At 37.3% G+C, this 18,816-nt stretch overlaps 2 protein-coding genes across 10 annotated transcripts in view; one reads left to right on the top strand and one right to left on the bottom strand.

Moving 5' to 3' along the window:
* The window catches only part of DMTF1 (cyclin D binding myb like transcription factor 1), a 47,301-nt gene extending 29,501 nt beyond the window's left edge, over nucleotides 1-17,800 (top strand). For 3 of the 7 annotated variants that reach the window (XM_002713840.5, XM_008261799.4, XM_070059436.2), the window contains 11 exons: nucleotides 1,408-1,565; nucleotides 2,737-2,769; nucleotides 3,628-3,737; nucleotides 5,843-6,071; nucleotides 7,866-8,017; nucleotides 9,404-9,613; nucleotides 12,353-12,438; nucleotides 14,707-14,862; nucleotides 15,256-15,633; nucleotides 16,240-16,384; nucleotides 16,520-17,800. In XM_002713840.5, coding sequence (XP_002713886.1) covers nucleotides 1,408-1,565; nucleotides 2,737-2,769; nucleotides 3,628-3,737; nucleotides 5,843-6,071; nucleotides 7,866-8,017; nucleotides 9,404-9,613; nucleotides 12,353-12,438; nucleotides 14,707-14,862; nucleotides 15,256-15,633; nucleotides 16,240-16,384; nucleotides 16,520-16,629 — 1,767 coding nt within the window. In that variant the 3' untranslated portion in view covers nucleotides 16,630-17,800. Of the gene's footprint in view, nucleotides 1-1,407; nucleotides 1,566-2,736; nucleotides 2,770-3,455; nucleotides 3,738-5,842; nucleotides 6,072-6,262; nucleotides 6,333-7,865; nucleotides 8,018-9,403; nucleotides 9,614-12,352; nucleotides 12,439-14,706; nucleotides 14,863-15,255; nucleotides 15,634-16,239; nucleotides 16,385-16,519 lie in introns of those variants that run through there. The other 4 variants (XM_017344332.3, XM_070059437.1, XM_089315880.1 and 1 more) reach the window with 3 other exon arrangements.
* Nucleotides 8,865-18,816, bottom strand: part of TMEM243 (transmembrane protein 243) — a 25,835-nt gene continuing 15,883 nt past the window's right edge. For 2 of the 3 annotated variants that reach the window (XM_002713839.6, XM_051853009.3), the window contains exon 5: nucleotides 17,627-18,225. In XM_002713839.6, coding sequence (XP_002713885.1) covers nucleotides 18,103-18,225 — 123 coding nt within the window. In that variant the 3' untranslated portion in view covers nucleotides 17,627-18,102. Of the gene's footprint in view, nucleotides 9,079-17,626; nucleotides 18,226-18,816 lie in introns of those variants that run through there. The other variant, XR_016222814.1, reaches the window with a different exon arrangement.

The following is an 18,816-nucleotide window of genomic DNA, read 5'->3' as shown; positions in this document are numbered from 1 at the left end:
TACATTACTTCATCTACCTATTGAAGAACTTGGTATTTTTACTTAGTTCCTCTTAATATTTTTCAAACTTTTCCTCCATGGAGGACTTTCACAGTGTGCCTGAAATTTAATCCAGGTGTTTTTAATATTGATATTCTTGTAAATGAGAACTTTAAAAATAGGTATGAGCTTTATATAGAAATAAATTGACTTTGTTGATTTTTGTATCCATCAACTTTGCTAAAATTTTTTTTAATCAAAAGATTTTTTTCATAGGTTTTTGGGTATCTATATGGAGGTACTTCAGAATTTTTATGGAATGTGGAATTAAAAGATGAGTTTATTTTGATACAAAAAATTAAAGTTAATACACAGTTTTTTCATAATATACATTTTTCCATAAACTTTGGAATGCCCAATGTAACATTATCTACAAATGATTCTTTCTCTGGTCTTGAGACTTTCTATATAATTTCTTTTATCAGGTTATCAGCAATTCCTAATTTTCTAAAAGTTTGATCATACTCATGTGACTTAAATTTTATGAAAGCTTTTGCTAAATCTATTGAAATTTTTACATTTTTTCACAAATGTTCTGATGTGATTAATTATCAGTGATTTTTTGTTCCTCCTCAAATTAATAAAGCTTATATTCCTGGGATAAATTCATTTTTTGCACTGCTGTATTAAAACTGTCTTTCTCTGGTTTTCTGTAGATGTTATGCTAGCCTGATAAAATGAGAAAGAAAGTATCCCCGTTACTTTTTTTTTTTTTTTTTTGTGATCAGAATTGTGTGTCTCTTGAGTAGGATTTACCAGTAAAGTCATGAGAACCTAGTGTTCTCATTGTGGGATATTAATAGCTAATTAAATTTTCTTGATGGTCTATGCCTATCTGATTTTATGTCTCTTCCAGAGTCAGTTTGGTAAGTTGACTTTTTCTATGAATTTATTCATTTTTAATCCAGCTTCAGATTTACTGTCAATATTCTTTAATTAGTTGTCTAATCTTTTCAGTATCTACTTAGTTCCCATTTTTTGTTTCTAATATTTGTTTTTAATTTATCAAAAGTTTATTTCAAATTTTATTGATTGATTTTTTCAAAGAATAGATTTCTAGATTTGTTTACTCTTTCTATGGTTTATTTGATTCTTGATTCCATTCATTTTGCTCCTTTGATTTGCTTCTTTCTTTAGATTTATTTTTAATTTCTTTAATTTATTGAGTTTGATAGCTGATAGCTTATTTTTGGAGTTTTTAAGTATCACTTTATTGTCTTGTAGCATTTTACGTTTGTATCTGACTTAATTAGTAATATATTATTTTAAGTGTCATGAAATTTAATGTTAAAGCAAATTTTAGAAGCATAGTATATCCATGTGCATTTTATCAGAAATCCCTAAATCAAAGAAATGTAACCCATTTAGGCACGCGGAATAAAAGATGCCACAGAAATCATCTTTGAGATGTCAAAAGACGAAAGAAAAGATTTCTACAGGACTATAGCATGGGGTCTGAACCGGCCTTTGTTTGCAGTTTATAGAAGAGTGCTTCGCATGTATGATGACAGAAACCATGTGGGAAAGTATGAAAACTTGTAATGCTGCATGTTTTCATGTAATTAGGGGAAATATTTAAAATATTTTTAAATGTCATTTTTTTAGAACAGTCATGATCAAGGCCTTAATTGGAGACAGCTATAAATTACTGCTAATATTTTCATCCAAGTCCATTAGAGAATGTGATGAAACTTCATTATAATAAGGCCTCCTTTAGAAATTTAAATCACCTTATGTTAGTAAGACTTAGCTGTAGTAAAGTAGCAAAGAATTGTGGTGGTTAAAGATTGAGATTTAGGTCAGTGACTTTTTCTTTCTTCTTTTTAAATAACCAGAATGGAAACGCAGTATTTCTGGAAATAGTGTGTGGATTTCTGTTGTAGGCAGCATGAGTGGGAAGGCAGTGAGGTGATCATGTAGTTGACTAGCATGTTGTTAACCCCTCTCTGGGATGCTGCCAGGTACTGGCGCCGCTTTTCCTCTGCCCCTTCAGCAGCCTGATCCTGGGAGCACACTGCAAAGCTCTGAAAGGAATTCTGTTTTTATAACTGGAAAAAGAGACTTTTTAAAATGGCATATGAATGACTTGTTAACTTTTCAGAAAATTTGCATGCAGTATAGCGGTTACAGAAAGAACAGACTTTCAAATAACTGCGACATGAACATTTCAAAAATACTATATTGGCTGTATTGAGTACTTGCCCACTGAAATAAAGAGCAAGAGTATGGCAGAAGTCCATGCTAGATAGAGGAAACTGAGAAAAATTTTTGTTTTTTTTTGTTTGTTTGTTTTGGTTTTTTTTGTACCTTCAGAGGTATAAAAATTTGAGATTTTATTTCTAGCTTACAGTGTCATCCATAAGTCTTTGGGAATACTTAGAATTTCAGAGTACTTAATCCTGATTTTGCAATAACAGAAGAATTAGGCAGCATAAGAGTAAATATATGCTTTAAATAGTGAAGTTTCCTATAGAAAAATTGTATAGTATTTACCTTCATTTTAATTGAGTGTTTGGGTTTTTTTTCTTTTAAGAAAATAGAAGCATTTGTTACTTTTATTAATCTACTTTTAAAATGAGTTACTTTAGAAATATCAGTGTGCTACATGATTTGACATTAAATTCCCTAAATAAAATTAATTTATGACTAAGTTTTTAGCATTCTTTAATTATCTTTTTAATGTCCCTTAATTTCCAGATATACACCTGAAGAAATTGAGAAGCTCAAGGAGTAAGTTTTAAGTTATTTTTCCATTAATTCTAATTGTTTTTTATGTCTTTTTTTTAGTTTTAATTTGAAAATTTGAAGAGATTTTTGGCAGACTGGTATAATTTAATCCTCATAGTTGACCATAAGGAAAGTTCATCAGGTCTATCCTTGAACGAAGTAACCCATGCCCATAATATAGAAATTGAGTTTTCTTGTTGTCAGTCACCAGAACCTTCCTCACACCACTGCCAGGGGTTCTAGAAGAGCTTATAGATGGCCATATTGGGCAGCCTGAAGACCAAATTTAGGGACTCAAACCAAACTTGTGCTACATTCAGTTTATAATGATGATTTGTCAAATTATTTTGCTGAGAGTCTGGGCTGTCCCTACCTTATAAAGGCTATTGAATCTCAAGGAACAGAATTTTGCTTTATTGAATTAGGGCCATAAAATATGGTTTTAATGGATTATTTCAATCATAAAGAAAATTAAAGGTAGATCCTGTTGATAATGATGAATTTTTCTGATGTCTGAAGAAGAGCTTGTTCAATGTATGCTCAAAAGGGAGAGATTTGGGGCTTGCCTGGGGAGATTGTGTCAATAACCTGAGGGGAAATCTGGTCTTTTTGAACACATATCCAAGTTACTTATTTCTTCTCTGACCCAGGAAAAAGGCAATTGCTGCCTGTTTTTTTTTCACCCACAGACAACTGTGGACCCCCAAAAAAGGCCACACTTTCAAACTTTGGCTCTCAAAGTATTGCTGCCCACAACTTCCAAACCAGTCAAATGGGAAGAAGAAGAATGAAGAATAAATGATGAAATTAAAAGGGAGAAAACAGTTGAACCAAATGCTGATTGGCAGACTCTTGTTTTAGGCTCCGGATAAAGCATGGCAATGACTGGGCAACAATAGGGGCGGCGCTAGGAAGAAGTGCATCTTCCGTCAAAGATCGGTGCCGACTGATGAAGGATACTTGCAACACAGGTACTGTGAGTGCTCCTGGTGGCATTTCCTGTCACCATTTGAGCCTCCTGCCCCTTCAAATACTGTCCTCTCTTCTAGGAAAATTTTTAGGTCCTTCACCTCAGTTCAGGTTTCATTTTCTGGTCTTCCCTTTTTCTCCAGCCTACTAAAATAAACCCAACTTATCTTTGTTTTTGTGCTTTTGTGTAAGATGATACTGTACACAAGGACACAGTATCTCCTTGGTTCCAAGAGGATTTAAGTCTAGTGTATTTCAGTTTTGTAACAGTTCAGAATTGCTCCTGTCAAGAAAGTATTTAAGACATACAAGGGTACTTCATAAAATTAATAGAAAGTGGAATTAAAAGATGTGCATAGTTTTTTCATGATGCATGTTTTCCATGAATTTTTTGAAGACTACCAGAATTTAGCCCTATCAGATTAACTAATGTGAATAACAGCTTATTAACTCATGTTTGTGAACAACTTCAGTTGCAGGAAAGTCTCAAATTAGGAATAAGTAGTGCTCAAAAGGTTGTATGCATTTTACTTATTTCAACTCAGGGTATATTTTTCCATATGTAAAATTTTTAATTGGTATTTCAGTCCCCAGGCCAGAATACAAATACCCCTTAAGGTACACACATGTACTGAAGATACTATTAAACCTAAGCTTTGTAATCAAGAACAGTGTACAGGCTCTGCCATTAACTGTCACTAAACCTTTCTGAGTCCCACTTTGTTCTGTAAAGAGGTGAGAATACATGATCTTCTAGTTCACTTTTAACCCTAATATTCTTGCAAGAATCCACAATCTGTGTTCAGTCTTTGGATAGTTCTCAAGCTGAACTTCAGATTCTAAAGCATGCATTTTTTTATCCTTAACCACCTTATTCTTCTAAAGTCAAGAATGTTTCCTTCATACCTATTCTATCACTATTAATAACAAGACAGTAAGAACATAGATTTCAACTGTAAAATTCTGTGTTATGGCCAATGTAATAAACAAAGTAGGAATGGAAGCTTCAGATTTGGGTAGGACCCCATCGGTTCCATGTTTAAGATATTGTGAGTCCAAAACTCACAACTTGGAAAGAGACTGCTATTCCCTGATTGCCAGCCTGAGAGATTAATCTGCCTGCTTCCTGTTCACGATGCAACATATGGCTTCTGATGACTTTGTTTTATCCTGTGTGCCATACCATGGAACAGCAGTGTCATTTTTCTGTTCTTTCATATTATGCTAAGAAAGCAAAGCCTTGGTCTTGAATTCATCCACAGCATAGAGAGCTGTATCAAGCCCAAAATAAATACTCAGTATTTGTGAATGAATGGATCCTGGAAGCAAGCACATGGTCTTTTTGAGTTTTTCTAAAAGTTTTCAACTATTAGTAAAATGAAAACAGGCTTTTTAAAAGTTCTTTTATTTTCCTGCTTAAGTTCCATAACATAAAGACAAAGATGAATTTCAGATTTTATGGGTTCATGGGTTTGATATTTAGGCTTATAAGTGCAAAAAATCCAGGGATACAAATATGTATGAATAGTATTGTCAGATTTTATTGTGTTTTGGTTGGTTTTTGTTTGTTTTTTCATTTTTTTCATCACAGTAGCTTTTGGAGTTGGGCTAATTAGGAAAACGAGACAATATAAACCTAGTTTTTACTAAAATAGATGAGAACCCAGAGATATCCCACTTGTTTCTCATCTTTAATTCCTAAAGGTAATGGCTTTTTGAAATTATCCTCTTCTACCAAGCAGGGAATCCTAGGTGAGAGTAAGGGAAAAAAAAAAAAAAAAAAAGCACAAGCTTCTGTGTCCCATGAAGCTACCACTAAGTCTTCCTGGCTCATTGTTTGTAAAGTACTTGGTGTAACTTGAGAAGACATAACCCTTTATAGTATGTTTTGGCTACTTTTCCTTTCCTTAATGAAAAGGTCAGTACTTTCCATCAGGAATCTATTTTCTTTTATACTGGGCTGGTAAAATGCAGCTTAGTGGGGCCAGTCGGAAACAGACCTCAGTACTACTGCATACTTCCTGTCAGTCCTTGAAAATACTGGGCAGAATCAGATTTGTCAAAGGAGAAGTTAGCAGTGGTAGTCCGGATGATTTCCTTCTTTCAGGGAAGTGGACAGAAGAAGAAGAAAAGAGACTTGCAGAGGTGGTCCATGAATTGACGAGCACTGAACCTGGCGATATAGTTACACAGGGTGTGTCATGGGCAGCCGTGGCTGAACGAGTGGGTACTCGCTCAGAAAAACAGTGTCGCTCTAAATGGCTCAACTACCTGAACTGGAAACAGAGTGGGGGTACTGAATGGACCAAGGAAGATGAAATCAATCTCATCCTCAGGTTTGTTTCCTAAAGCTTTTAATGACCAAAACTGCTAAGTTTAATGGCTGTGACTGTCATGATTGACTTTCCTCCTTTGGTTTCCTTAGTTGCCTAATATCTGGAAAGCATCCTTCCCATAGAATGCCACTGTTTAAGATCCTTGGTATTTCATATTGAGCTCTTGTTTGTTTTGTGTTTGTTCTTTTTAGTGCGTTTAGTTCCCTGGTTCACCAGATTGAAGGTGTGGAGACTGAAGTCCTGTCTATATCCACAGAACAGGTATGGCACAGGCCGCGGCAGTGCAGCTTTTCCACTGTCCCACCAATGTGCCTCTGTCTGAGTTAGCCTAAGGGGAACATGGCTAGGGTAAGAGGGCTGTTCAGTCTCCACACCCTTCAATCTTTGGCTGCTGTGCTAAGATTGCCAGGAAGGAGACTCCCATTCTACAGTTACCCCACATATTCGAAATGGACCAAATTGAGTACTTTAATTTCATACAAATACAAAAATCACTTTAATAATACCAAGTTTATTTTTTTTTAATCAGTTGGTTTAAACATGAAGAAAATCTGTAAAATTACCCGTAAGAAATTATTTATGACCCTAAAATAAGAGACTGTCATTGTGGCTGTTCTCTACTGAAAATCAAAAGCTTCATAATTAAAAGCTAGAAGACACCAAACAAGCTTTTTTTTTTTTTTTAAGATTTACTTATTTGAAAGACAGTTACAGAGAGGCAGAGAGAGGTCATCCATCTGTTGGTTCACTCCCCAGATGGCCTGGCTGTCGCTCTGAAGCCAGGAGCATCTTCCAGGTCTCCCATGTGGGTACAGGGGCCCAAGAACTTGGGCCATCTTCTTCTGCTTCCCCAGGCCATAGCAAAGAGCTGGATCGGAAATGGAGCAGCCGGGACTAGATGGCCAAACAGGGTTTGTTTTTGTTTTTGTTTTTTTGACAGGCAGAGTGGACAGTGAGAGAGAGAGACAGAGAGAAAGGTCTTCCTTTGCCGTTGGTTCACCCTCCAATGGCTACCGCGGCCTGCGCGCTGCAGCTGGCGCACCGCGCCGATCCGAAGGCAGGAGCCAGGTGCTTCTCCTGGTATCCCCTGGGGTGCAGGGCCCAAGCACTTGGGCCATCCTCCATTGCACTCCCGGGCCACAGCAGAGAGCTGGACTGGAAGAGGGGCTACTGGGACAGAATCCGGCACCCCAACCGGGACTAGAACCTGGGGTGCTGGCGCCGCAGGCGGAGGATTAGCCTAGTGAGCCGTGGTGCCGGCCCAAACAGGCTTTTAAAATCTGAGATTTTATTGCACAATTATGTTGGTTACTTTTTGGTTGCTACTTTGTTTTTGTCCATTGTCATTGTATTGGAGTTTAGCTTTTAATCTTTTTTTTCAACTAGCCATCTTTATAAGTAGCTCATTTCTAAAATTTTTTTTTTTATAAGTGGAAGGCTCAGATTCAGGAAATAGCTAATGTCATAAAAGCCGCACTATAAAACACTGCAGAATACTTTACAACTAAACCTGTTTTTACTGTTTTTAACTCCCTTTCTTTTACAGTTCTTCATCTGGTTCTAACCATTTACAATTCAGTCCTTGTTTGTACCTTTAACAAAAGATTGTTGATAGTGGTGTTTCTCAGCTCTTAGCTTTGAAAGCAGTTCTGTTCTGGAATCCTTCCCCATGTGCATTAACATAGTATCCCACTGGCATAGCTTCCCAGTGCCATCATCACCTGTGGTCAGAGGAGAGTTCATATGGAGAAATAAATTTAACATCTGATACATGTTTATTTTTTTAATCTGTAGGATAGCGGAGCTTGATGTGGCTGATGAAAATGACATAAACTGGGATCTATTAGCTGAGGGATGGAGCAGTGTCCGTTCACCACAGTGGCTTCGAAGCAAATGGTGGACCATCAAAAGGCAAATTGCAAACCATAAGGATGTTTCATTCCCTGGTAATGTATTATTTGCTAAGTCCTCCCCTCCTCAGCATACTTACTCATTAAGAATTAGGGGTTAGAAGTTCTTACCTCAAGTAAAGAGCAAGCTCAGCAAATGCATTAAAACTTGGGAAATTATCTTTTATTCCCAAGAAAAAGGTTCATAATTATTGTTCATAATTGTTGTTTTACACAATCCTTGTTCCTCCACATGAATTATGAATCAAAAATTTCATGTTTTCATTTTATACAAAGATGTTTACAAAACTTAAGTTACTATGATTTTAATTATCTAGAGAAATTCTGTGGCAATTTATTTCGTAAAACAAAGCTTCTACAAATTGCTAATTTAAGGTAAATCTAGCACTCTTAAATTGGATTTGCTTAAAGTGAGGTATAACATGCTTTTCATTATGTTGCCTGTTTGGAATTCAGACACGTATAACACTACAGTTTCCATTTTTCCAAAGTAAAATTAAATGGTCTGATTAAATGAAAACTTTGATGTGATGAAAATGTGACTCTTAAAAATTAAATATCCAGTTATAGATAGTGAATTTATCATGAATAGAGAGAATAGTGTAGAGTACCTCGGTGTGCAAGAACTGCAAGTGGTTGCATATTCCTGTTTGGAAAAGGTCGGCTGCTACCTCTAGGAGTTGTGAGGAGACCCACAGTTAAGTGCCTAAGAGTTCCTAGAGAAAATCATCTACACTGGTCATTTAAAAACTAAAGATGCTTAAGCATTAAGGCTATAATAAGACTTTCATCAAGAAGGTCTAGAACATAGCATGTTCTTCACAAGGTCCACTGGTATTTTTTCTCTATTAATAAATTATAGATGGCAAGAACACTATTGAAATTTTTTTTTTTTAAGGATTTTTTTATTTGAAAGAGTTACAGAGAGAGTTAACAGAGAGGTCTTCCATCTGCTGGTTCACTCCCCAGATGGCCACAATGGCCAGAGCTGCACTGATCTGAAGCCAGGTGCCAGGAGTTTCTTCTGGGTCTCCCATGTGGGTGCTGGGGCCCAAGGACTTGGGCCATCTTCTGCTGTCCCAGGCCATAGCAGAGAGCTGGATAGGAAGAGGAGCAGCCGGGACTAGAACTGGCACACATATGGGATGCCGGTGCTTCAGGCCAGGGCATTAACCCACTGCACCACAGCGCCGGCCCCCTGAATTCTTTAAATATTATAATGGGTAGTGTTTCTAAAAATTTCAGGATACATTATTTTTTTTTTAAGTATTTTTTCATTGTTATCTTGATAAGCTCTTATATCCAATATACAATTATTTATTACAAATAACTCCCTTCTTACCCCCACCCCCCCTCCCTTGTTGCTTAGATGGTGATCTGTCAGAGAATCAATGTTCATTTTGTCTACCCATCTCCCTTCAGTCCTAATAAAAGGTCTTAAACAGTTACATGAAAACCAAAAAAACAACCCAACGCTTTTGGAGAATAAATCAGGATCCGCAGTTCCCAACAGTAATTCCAGTTCCAGTGTACAGCATGTTCAGATCAGAGTCGCCCGCCTGGATGATAATGCAGCCATCTCTCCAGGTCCCATGACAGCGTTGCAGATTCCAGTCCAGATCACCCATGTCTGTAAGTGTTTGAAGCACAACACTTTTTGCCATTTGACCCTTTAGGATTTTGGTGGGTGGCTCTGTCATCTTTCAGTCACTTAGAATGTTGATAGAAATTTACCATAACTCAATTGCAGGCTAAGGTATTTTATGTTTGGCTTAGTTAATATGTACACAAAGAGTGAATATGTGACATGGATTACTTAGAACCAACTGTCCAGCCATTATAAACCATCCTTCTAATTTTTATAATTAATGATTTAATAGAAAAGTGAAGCAAACAAACAGAGTTCACAAAGTAGCACATCATTGGTAGAAATTTCACCAGAAGACAAATTGGAGATGGATTTGAGATAACATGAAGAAATGAGTTTTGGCAAGCTTTAAAAGATTTGCTTCTGGGCCGGCGCAGCAGCTCAATACGCTAATCCTCCACCTAGCGGCGCCGGCACACCGGGTTCTAGTCCTGGTCGGGGCGCCGGATTCTGTCCCAGTTGCCCCTCTTCCAGGCCAGCTCTCTGCTGTGGCCAGGGAGTGCAATGGAGGATGGCCCCAGCGCTTGGGCCCTGCACTCCATGGGAGACCAGGAGAAGCACCTGGCTCCTGCCTTCGGATCGGCGCGGTGCGCCAGCTGCAGCGCGCAGGCCGCGGTAGCCATTGGAGGGTGAACCAACGGCAAAGGAAGACCTTTCTCTCTGTCTCTCTCTCTCACTATCCACTCTGTCAAAAAATAAATAAATAAATAAAAGATTTGCTTCTGGAAAGAAAGGGCTCGTTTCCTATGGGAAAATTTTGTATTCTTCTGTATTAACCTCTGACAATTTTGTCTTTAATGAGATTATGGGAAGCCAGCATAGTTTTAATCATGTACCTTTATCTTTTTTTGGTCTGCATAAACTGTTTGCCTTTTAAAAGGCCATTACACAAGATTATGGTGATCTGTTTGTGATTCTCACCCAGCCAACTGAGGCATTTGTAGTGAGACAGATCATTACAGGGACTACCCTTGACATTATAGGATGCTCAGTGTCCACCAATTTCACCCACTAAATGTCAGTAGTGTCATTTTGACAAATAACACCGCACATTTCCAATTGTATTCTTAATCTCCTCGTTGAGAATTACTGGGACACCTATGAGTGATGTTAATACCAACCATCAATATTTGCATTGACTGTCAGAGTCACCTTGGAGACATCTGAACTAATCGTGCCTCTCAAAATGCTAATTTGAGTTTGGTTATTTGCTTTATCTTTCTACAGTATAATAAAGTATGAAGAATTTATTTTCTTTGGCCCTGCTTGTCTTTGTTTCAGAAGTCAGAATTGGAAAGCACCTCAAATTACTAGTATGATAGCTAGTAGCCATAAATGGATAGTGCATGAAGATTGCCAGTGTTTTCCCTAGCTGTTAGGTTGACAGTACTGACTGGGAATACAGCAGACCTTTTTATAATGTGGGTTTAGTAAGAATTCTACAACCCACCCATTATTAACTTTTGGAATATAATCTCTTGATTCTTGTTTTTTTTAGGTTAGGAGACAGGAATCGACAAATTTTTTCTTTATGTAAAAGGTCAGATAGTAAAAATGACTGACCCTTTGCAGGTCCACATACCTGTGGAACATTGTATTTTTAAAAAGCCCTTTTAAAATGCAAAAGCCATTCTTAGCTTTGAGCCACATTGGTCTTTGACCATAGTTTTGCTCACCTTGATTTAGTTTGCTTATGTGGAATTACCTGAAATTATTGAGAATGATGTTAAGAATCCAGCATAGTAAGAGAAGTAACAATAATCCAGTGGTAAGGGTGTTAGCTTCTTTTTAATGAGAAATGTTATGGTCAGAATATAAATAACAATAAGCACTATATATTAAAACTCATTTCCAAATCATTTTGGGGTTTTACGTACATATATGACTACAAGTGTTATTACTAGTCTTTTTTTTTTTTTTTTTTTTTTTTTTGACAGGCAGAGTGGACAGTAAGAGAGAGAGACACAGAGAAAGGTCTTCCTTTGCCGTTGGTTCACCCTCCAATGGCTGCCATGGCTGGCGCACTGCAGCCGGCGCACCGCGCTAATCCAAAGGCACTGCGCTGATCCGATGGCAGGAGCCAGGTGCTTCTCCTGGTCTTCCATCGGGTGCAGGGCCCAAGCACTTGGGCCATCCTCCACTGCACTCCCTGGCCACAGCAGAGAGCTGGCCTGGAAGAGGGGCAGCCGGGAAAGAATCCGGCGCCCTGACCAGGACTAGAACCCGGTGTGTCGGTGCTGCTAGGCGGAGGATTAGCCTATTGAGCCACGGCGCTGGCCCATTACTAGTCTTAATCATTTTATAACCTTGAACATTCATCAAGTCTGAGCCTGGATTGATACTCCAGGCTGATCTGATCTCAGTGCTGTTCAATTCCCCAAATGTGATCTAAATTAATAGCATCTTCCATTTCCTATGAAAGGTCAGATAATAAAATGTTTTGGGCTTTTACAAACCTCATGTTGTTTGTGACAAGGACTAACCACAGTTAAAGTGTGAAAGCAACCATAGGAAAAAATGGCATGGCCATGTCCCAGAATTGGCAGTGGGCCATCGGTGGCTGATCTGTATGACATCTCATATAAATCCATTAGCTTTTTTATTTCTCATAAGAAATTTAAACAACTTCATGTTTCCAGGCAGATTTTAAAATTGAGACAGTTAAATACACTGGAAAAACTTCAATTTATGAAGCATCTTACTGTCCTCATTCTTAATTACAGCTTCAACAGACTCCCCTGCTGCTACTGTTGACTCAGAAACAATAACACTAAACAGTGGAACACTACAGACATTTGAGATTCTTCCAGTGAGTAATACTCATGAAATAGATATTAGCCATTTTTTTGTATTTTAGAAAATGAAGTGTTATTTTCAGAAATGCTGTTACATAAGCAGTTGAAATAGTTTGAGTCAGATGGATATTTGACTAGACATAAACCACACTTTCACTTTTATAACTTAATCTTCCCTCATCTGTGTATAACTCATTATGTCTTTTTATATATGAAAATGACAGTGCTATATTAGGGATTTGTACTGAGTCATAAATTTGTAACCAGAAATGTTTTTTACTTGAGAGAAAGTTTGTGTATAAATCATGAGCTATTGAAAAGTCCCAGTCGTAAGTCATTAGCCACTTGGGAAAATTCTTTAGATTCCTAAAAAAGTAGGTTAAACAGGGTCAACAAACAATCCACAAATTCTACTTACAAGTTACCTAAGAGAAATGAAAACGTGTCCACATAAAAATTTTTGTATGAATGTTCATAGCATTCATAGTATCTGAAAGATGAAAACAACCCAAATGTCTGAAAGCAGATAAATGGAAATTATTTTCATATAAACAACATTGAGCTCAAAGGAATGAAATACTGGTGTATCTACAAGATAAAGATGAGCCTTGAAAACACAATGTTAAGGACCCTAGAAACAAAATTAGTACATTCAGTCCTCAGTTTTGAGTTTTGAGAAAACAACATGCATTCAATTGCAAGTGTACTTGGAATTCTGAATATGATGTGCACTGGGTCAGCGTCACATGGTGCAGTCCTCTGTCATGCTGCAATGCATAATGACAGGGTGAACAACAGATGCTGGACAGGGTGCTGTGTTGCTAAACTGGTGTTTGGTAGGTTGAGTACTAAATGCATTTTTCTTAAAGTATTTTCTACTTATGATGGGCTTATTTGGATATTAACCCTATCATAGTCAAGGAACATCTGTATGTGACTCCTATGTAGGTGAAATTCCCAGAACAGGCAAATCTGCAGATAGAGAAAGTAGATCCCCCTCTGGCTAGGGAAAATGAGGCATCGGCTGTTAATGTATGTGGGTTTCTTCTGTCCCTTTTCTAAAATAAGAATTAAGTTTACTTTGTACCTTTGTAATGAAATATAAATATTTTCTAAGTTAAATTGAGATTTATTTATTGTGAAGAACATCAGTCTCCTTCCATCCCCCTGTAAGCAACATATTTGGAATATACAGACTAAGTATACTAAGTTACATATATAACATACATGTACATATAAACTACTTCAAATGCCTGACCCATGTATGATTAATACATGCAACCTTTAGCAAAATGATTAGCTTTTGCTTTTACAGAAAAGGAAAGAAATTGAGTCCCCTCTGGGTACTAGGTACTTTTATAATCATTTCTAAGCCTAATAGCCCTTTCCATGAAAGGCAGTTATCCCCACCTGTATTCAAAGATTCAGTACATAGGAAAGTTTTTTGGCTGAGTCCATAAGATTACATTGGAATGAAAAACAGCCTACATGATTTTAACCTTTATCCCTATTTAAATACAAAACAGGGTGGCAGGACAGTGTTCTTGTATAGGGGATTAAGCTGGTTTGTGTCCTGGCTGCTGCACTTCCCATCCAGCTCCCTGACAATGCACCCAGGAGAGCCATGAAAGATGATCCCAGTGCTTGAGCGCTTGAATTTCTAGGCTTCTGGCTTCTGCCTGGCCAAGCCCTGGCCATTGTGGCCATTTGTGGAGTGAACCAACACATGGAAGATAATTCTCACTCTGCCTTTCAAGTAAATAAAATAACCTTTTAAAACAATTAAAAAATTTTTAATAAAAATTTTCTTCTGTACATCAGAATGACCCTAACTCAGATTATTGTATTTATAGTTGTGAAAGGTTTATCAGTGAATAATTGTTATATTTTTTAAATTTCAAGATTAGTAGTTGACCAGTAGTATTATCAGCTAATCAGTTTTTCAAGTCAGAATCTGTTTTTCTTCAGAACACTGCTGTTATTTCTGTACATCTCCCCTTAATATAAAAAATACTTCTTGAAATTAAAAATGTTCAAAGTAAACACTGCTGATATTGAAGGTCTCCCCCCAACTGGGAGGCTGCCACTTTTTATGTGCTAAAGAGAGGTGACTGGGTGTGCTGGGTTATTGTGGCTCCTGTGGCTGTCTTGGTGCCCTGAAACAGTTGAGACTAAACCATGGGAACAAAGGGCTGAGCCCAGCAGGTTATGTATATTTGTTTTTCAATACAGAGACAAACCAGCAATCTGCTGCAACTCTTTTATTTTTCTTTTTCCTTTAGTCTTTCCATTTACAGCCCACTGGCACTCCAGGCACCTACCTACTTCAGACAAGCTCAAGTCAAGGCCTTCCCTTGACTCTGACCGCTAGTCCCACAGTAACCCTGACAGCTGCTGCTCCTGCTTCTCCTGAACAGATCATCGTTCATGCTTTATCCGTATGTTACAAAAATTACTTGACTTTGAATGTCTTTTACAGACTTGGATTACTTGATAGCAAACATAAGCACCAGAAATACAAGGTCATTATCTAAACAATTCTTCCTGCTACTATTGTCCTAGGTATAGTGTTTTGCACCATCACTTTTCCTTCACTGGGATATGTCTCTCTTCTGACTCGCCTTATGAGAGAAGGATGTACATTAGAATAAGGGATTTAGGAGAGCAAGAATGGATAAATAACTGGTTCTAGAAAAACAGTGATTAAAAATACTGTAGTTCCAGAGGTGAAGGGGACAGTGAGAATGCCATCTATGAATGTCATTTGTTGATTAACTTTAATCCAGTGAGTGCTTTTTAATTTTGTCATAATTTTCCTCAACATTTTCCAGCCAGAGCATTTGTTGAACACAAGTGACAATGTCACACTACAGTGTCACACGCCAAGAGTCATCATTCAGACTGTTGCTACCGAGGACCTAGCTTCTTCCATATCCCAAACAGAACTGACAGTAGATGGTGATATTCAGTCATCTGATTTTCCTGAGCCTCCAGATGCACTAGAAGCAGACACCTTCCCTGATGAAATCCATCAGCCTAAAATGACTGTGGAGCCGTCATTTAATGATGGTCACGTATCCAAATTCAGTGACCAAAATAGCACAGAACTGATGAACAGTGTTATGGTCAGAACAGAAGAAATCTTGGACACCGACCTTAAACAGGAGGAGGAATCTCCCTCTCACTTAGCCAGTGCGTATGTTACTGAGGTAAGTTAAGCTGCACCTGAAAGAACAGCCTGTTGCAGGCATCCCTTGAGCCTCAAATCTGCAGTCTAGAAAAAGCTCTGCAAATATTTAAGACATTTTGAGATACCTTTCTTTGTTCTTTAGACTCAAAGCACAAATCCCTACCCTCCAACACCACAAATTATCAGTGAACCAGTAGTGTTGTTGCTAACAAAAGTGGGCAAAATTGTCTTGTCACAGTCAAGGTGATTAGTACCATGCTGTCATGTTCCTCACTAACACCTTGCCCCTCTCCACCCTGCAGCAGATTGAGAAATGTTTACAGAAACCTACTCCTGAGAGTGGTCAGGAACAGACTTTGATTGGCTTGGGGGACGACCATCCACAACGATGTAAAAAGAATTGGTTCTGATAAGGTCCTTTTTGTTAACATTTGTTTTACTATGAGATTATTACGGTTACTTTGTCCACTTTTTCAAGGTAGTAACCATTGTTTATATTGTATTTTTAAATGGGATATATTCGAGAGTAAGTCGTGTCAAACTCAGATGTGCTTGAGATCTTTCTTAGGGAAACTAATGAGGAATATGAGTTAGAATCTTTTTTTTTTTTTTTAATATTGTTTAGGATTTAGAGTCTCCCACCATAGAACAAGTTGATCAAACAACAATTGATGATGAAACAATACTTATTGTTCCTTCACCACATGGCTTTATCCAGGCATCTGATGCGATAGATACAGAATGTGTCTTGCCTTTGACAACACTAACAGGTACTGTAATATGATTGTAACTATGTGCCTGATATGTTAAAAAGAAATCAAGCAATCAGAAATTTATAATTCTTCTTTTGATCCAACAATATATTAGTCTTATATAAGACTAACTGGAAACTTAACTCATTACAGATCCCATACTGCATCATCATCAGGAAGAATCAAATATCATTGGATCATCTCTGGGCAGTCCTGTTTCAGAAGACTCAAAGGATGTTGAGGATTTGGTAAACTGTCATTAGGTAATTCTTAGAAACAGATAGTTGAAGCAAAGAAGCTACACTGTCAATTACCATATCTTTAAAGGAGCAGGAGCAACTCCCACAAGGCTTCATACACCATTCCTCTGGCTTTTCAATAGCTACAGTGCTTAAGCCATGCACACTGTTGCTGCTGTGACCTTTTTACCTCCTTTAAATGTACCATCTGAGGTCTGGTTTTATGACAGTGTGTAAGCTGGAGTATGTGAGTCTTAACTGCACAGATTCCCATGTTTATTAAGAGGGAATTTCATTTACTCAGCTCCTGAGAAAAGTTTCTCACCAGAGCTTAACTGCTCTGGTTTAAAAGCAGTAAGGGCACTCTATCCAGCTTCAAAGTAAGCCTGGTTGTATGTTGGAGAACTCATTATCAACATGGTCTGGAACTTACTATTAGCTTGATATTAGACCAGCAATCAAATACAGAAACCTAGGAGGTGACTGTATGGCAGTTATTAGCCCATTGCTGGCAGTGGGAGCTGGTTTAGGCAGGGTATAGAGGAAAGCATTAAAGAGTCAAGAAAATTCACTACACGTTTTTATTACTTTTAAAACAAATATGGGTAAGAGTAGTTAACAAACCCACCGGAAACTTAGCAGTTTCCAGCCCCTGCTAAGAAACCACTGTTATTAGTTCAAAAAGTAATTTTACCACTTTGAAGTAAAACTAAATTAAATGGGGGAGAGAAGTAATGTTGCCTGTCCTTGATACCATGACTGTTTATTATTACTTGTTTTGCTATATAAATTACCCCTGAAAATAGGTGGGGGTGGGCACTAGAGTTTACAATTAATTTAGTGCATTAACTGGTTGGGAGTATGGTATAACTTCTCCCTCTCAGGCAGTTTCAAAACACAAAATTTGCTTCTATTAACAAAAGGAAACAAAGCAAGAGTCATTCCTACACTAGAAAAAAGTTAAGCCAAATTAGCCTCTAGGGCTTTAATGAGTATGACCCCTATAGAAAAGTCACAAAAATCTTGTATAAATTATTTTATTTATTATTGTAATTAGATCTTCACAATCAAAGTTGTCTTTTCACCGTCTGTGTTTTGTTAATGTGAAATTGTAGTTTAAGCAAAAGTTGGTTGCCTAGGGAACAATAATTGTATATTCAGTTTAACAGAAATAAAAGAATATTTGTCCTAAAAATGATTGTTTGTTACATAGCCTTTTGCCATGCATTTACATTGTATGTAAAAAAATCTTAATTTCAGAAGTGAAAATTGTGCTATCGAAGCTTTAAGGGCTGGAATGTTTACGTGCAACATTTCTGAAAGAAAAAGCAAAGTGATCTGTGTGTCTCCCTTGCAATAGGGAATTTAGATTTACAGTTAACATGAAAATCATGTATCAGATTTAGAGGAGATCTTCAGCATACCTTCTCCAGCTATTTTTCACTGTCCTAATACACAGTTTTGAAGAGTCCTGGTAGGTATTTCTCCTTGGCAGCCTCACCTTCCCACATCATGGAAGTACAGGTTCGCACATATACATAACATGATGATAGAAAATAAGATGTAGTAAATTAGATTTCTAAATTTCGGTTCTAAATCTCCTTGTCGATACCAGTAGATCTAAAAGAAGAATTAAATAGAAGTTTTAAGTTAATAGTTATTAGGCCAACTTTTTATCTGTATTTATTTCCCTAAATCTTAGCCAGAATTTAATTCTTATTCCTTGTAATTCAAGCAGTACTACCTGAATTTCCACACCCAGGAATCATACTCATTCCTACTTTGTCAGTTTATTCTGTTCAAACCCATACAGACAACCTGTTACATGGTAGGAGAAGCTACCCTCTTAAATGTATTGCAAGGGAAGACAACTTTTAAAGTTGATATTAGGCAGAACAAAATAGGGATTAACATAGTATATATTTAAAGTAACTCAGTGTTAATCACACAGAAGGGAATAGGAAGGCTCCCAGAATAGGATGCACCAGTTCTTCAGGTTGGAGGGATGTGGTAGGATCAGTGAATTACCACATTCGGAAATACCTCCTAGTATAACTTTAACTCAAAGTAGCTAACTACTATTAGGAGTTAAACCCTATGTAAGTCAAAACACTTGTTTTTAAGAGTTTCTTGTTTTGATTATTTTCAAAAGGGATATGAAGTAATGGTCAACTAGTGGATGCACGAACACGTTTACACCACTACTATCTT

Source organism: Oryctolagus cuniculus, chromosome 16, assembly GCF_051225735.1.
Source record: "Oryctolagus cuniculus isolate XC-2025 breed Fujian yellow rabbit chromosome 16, ASM5122573v1, whole genome shotgun sequence".
Lineage (NCBI taxonomy): Eukaryota > Metazoa > Chordata > Mammalia > Lagomorpha > Leporidae > Oryctolagus > Oryctolagus cuniculus.
Note: the sequence above shows the minus strand (reverse complement) of the source record. Positions and strands in the feature narration are given on the sequence as shown.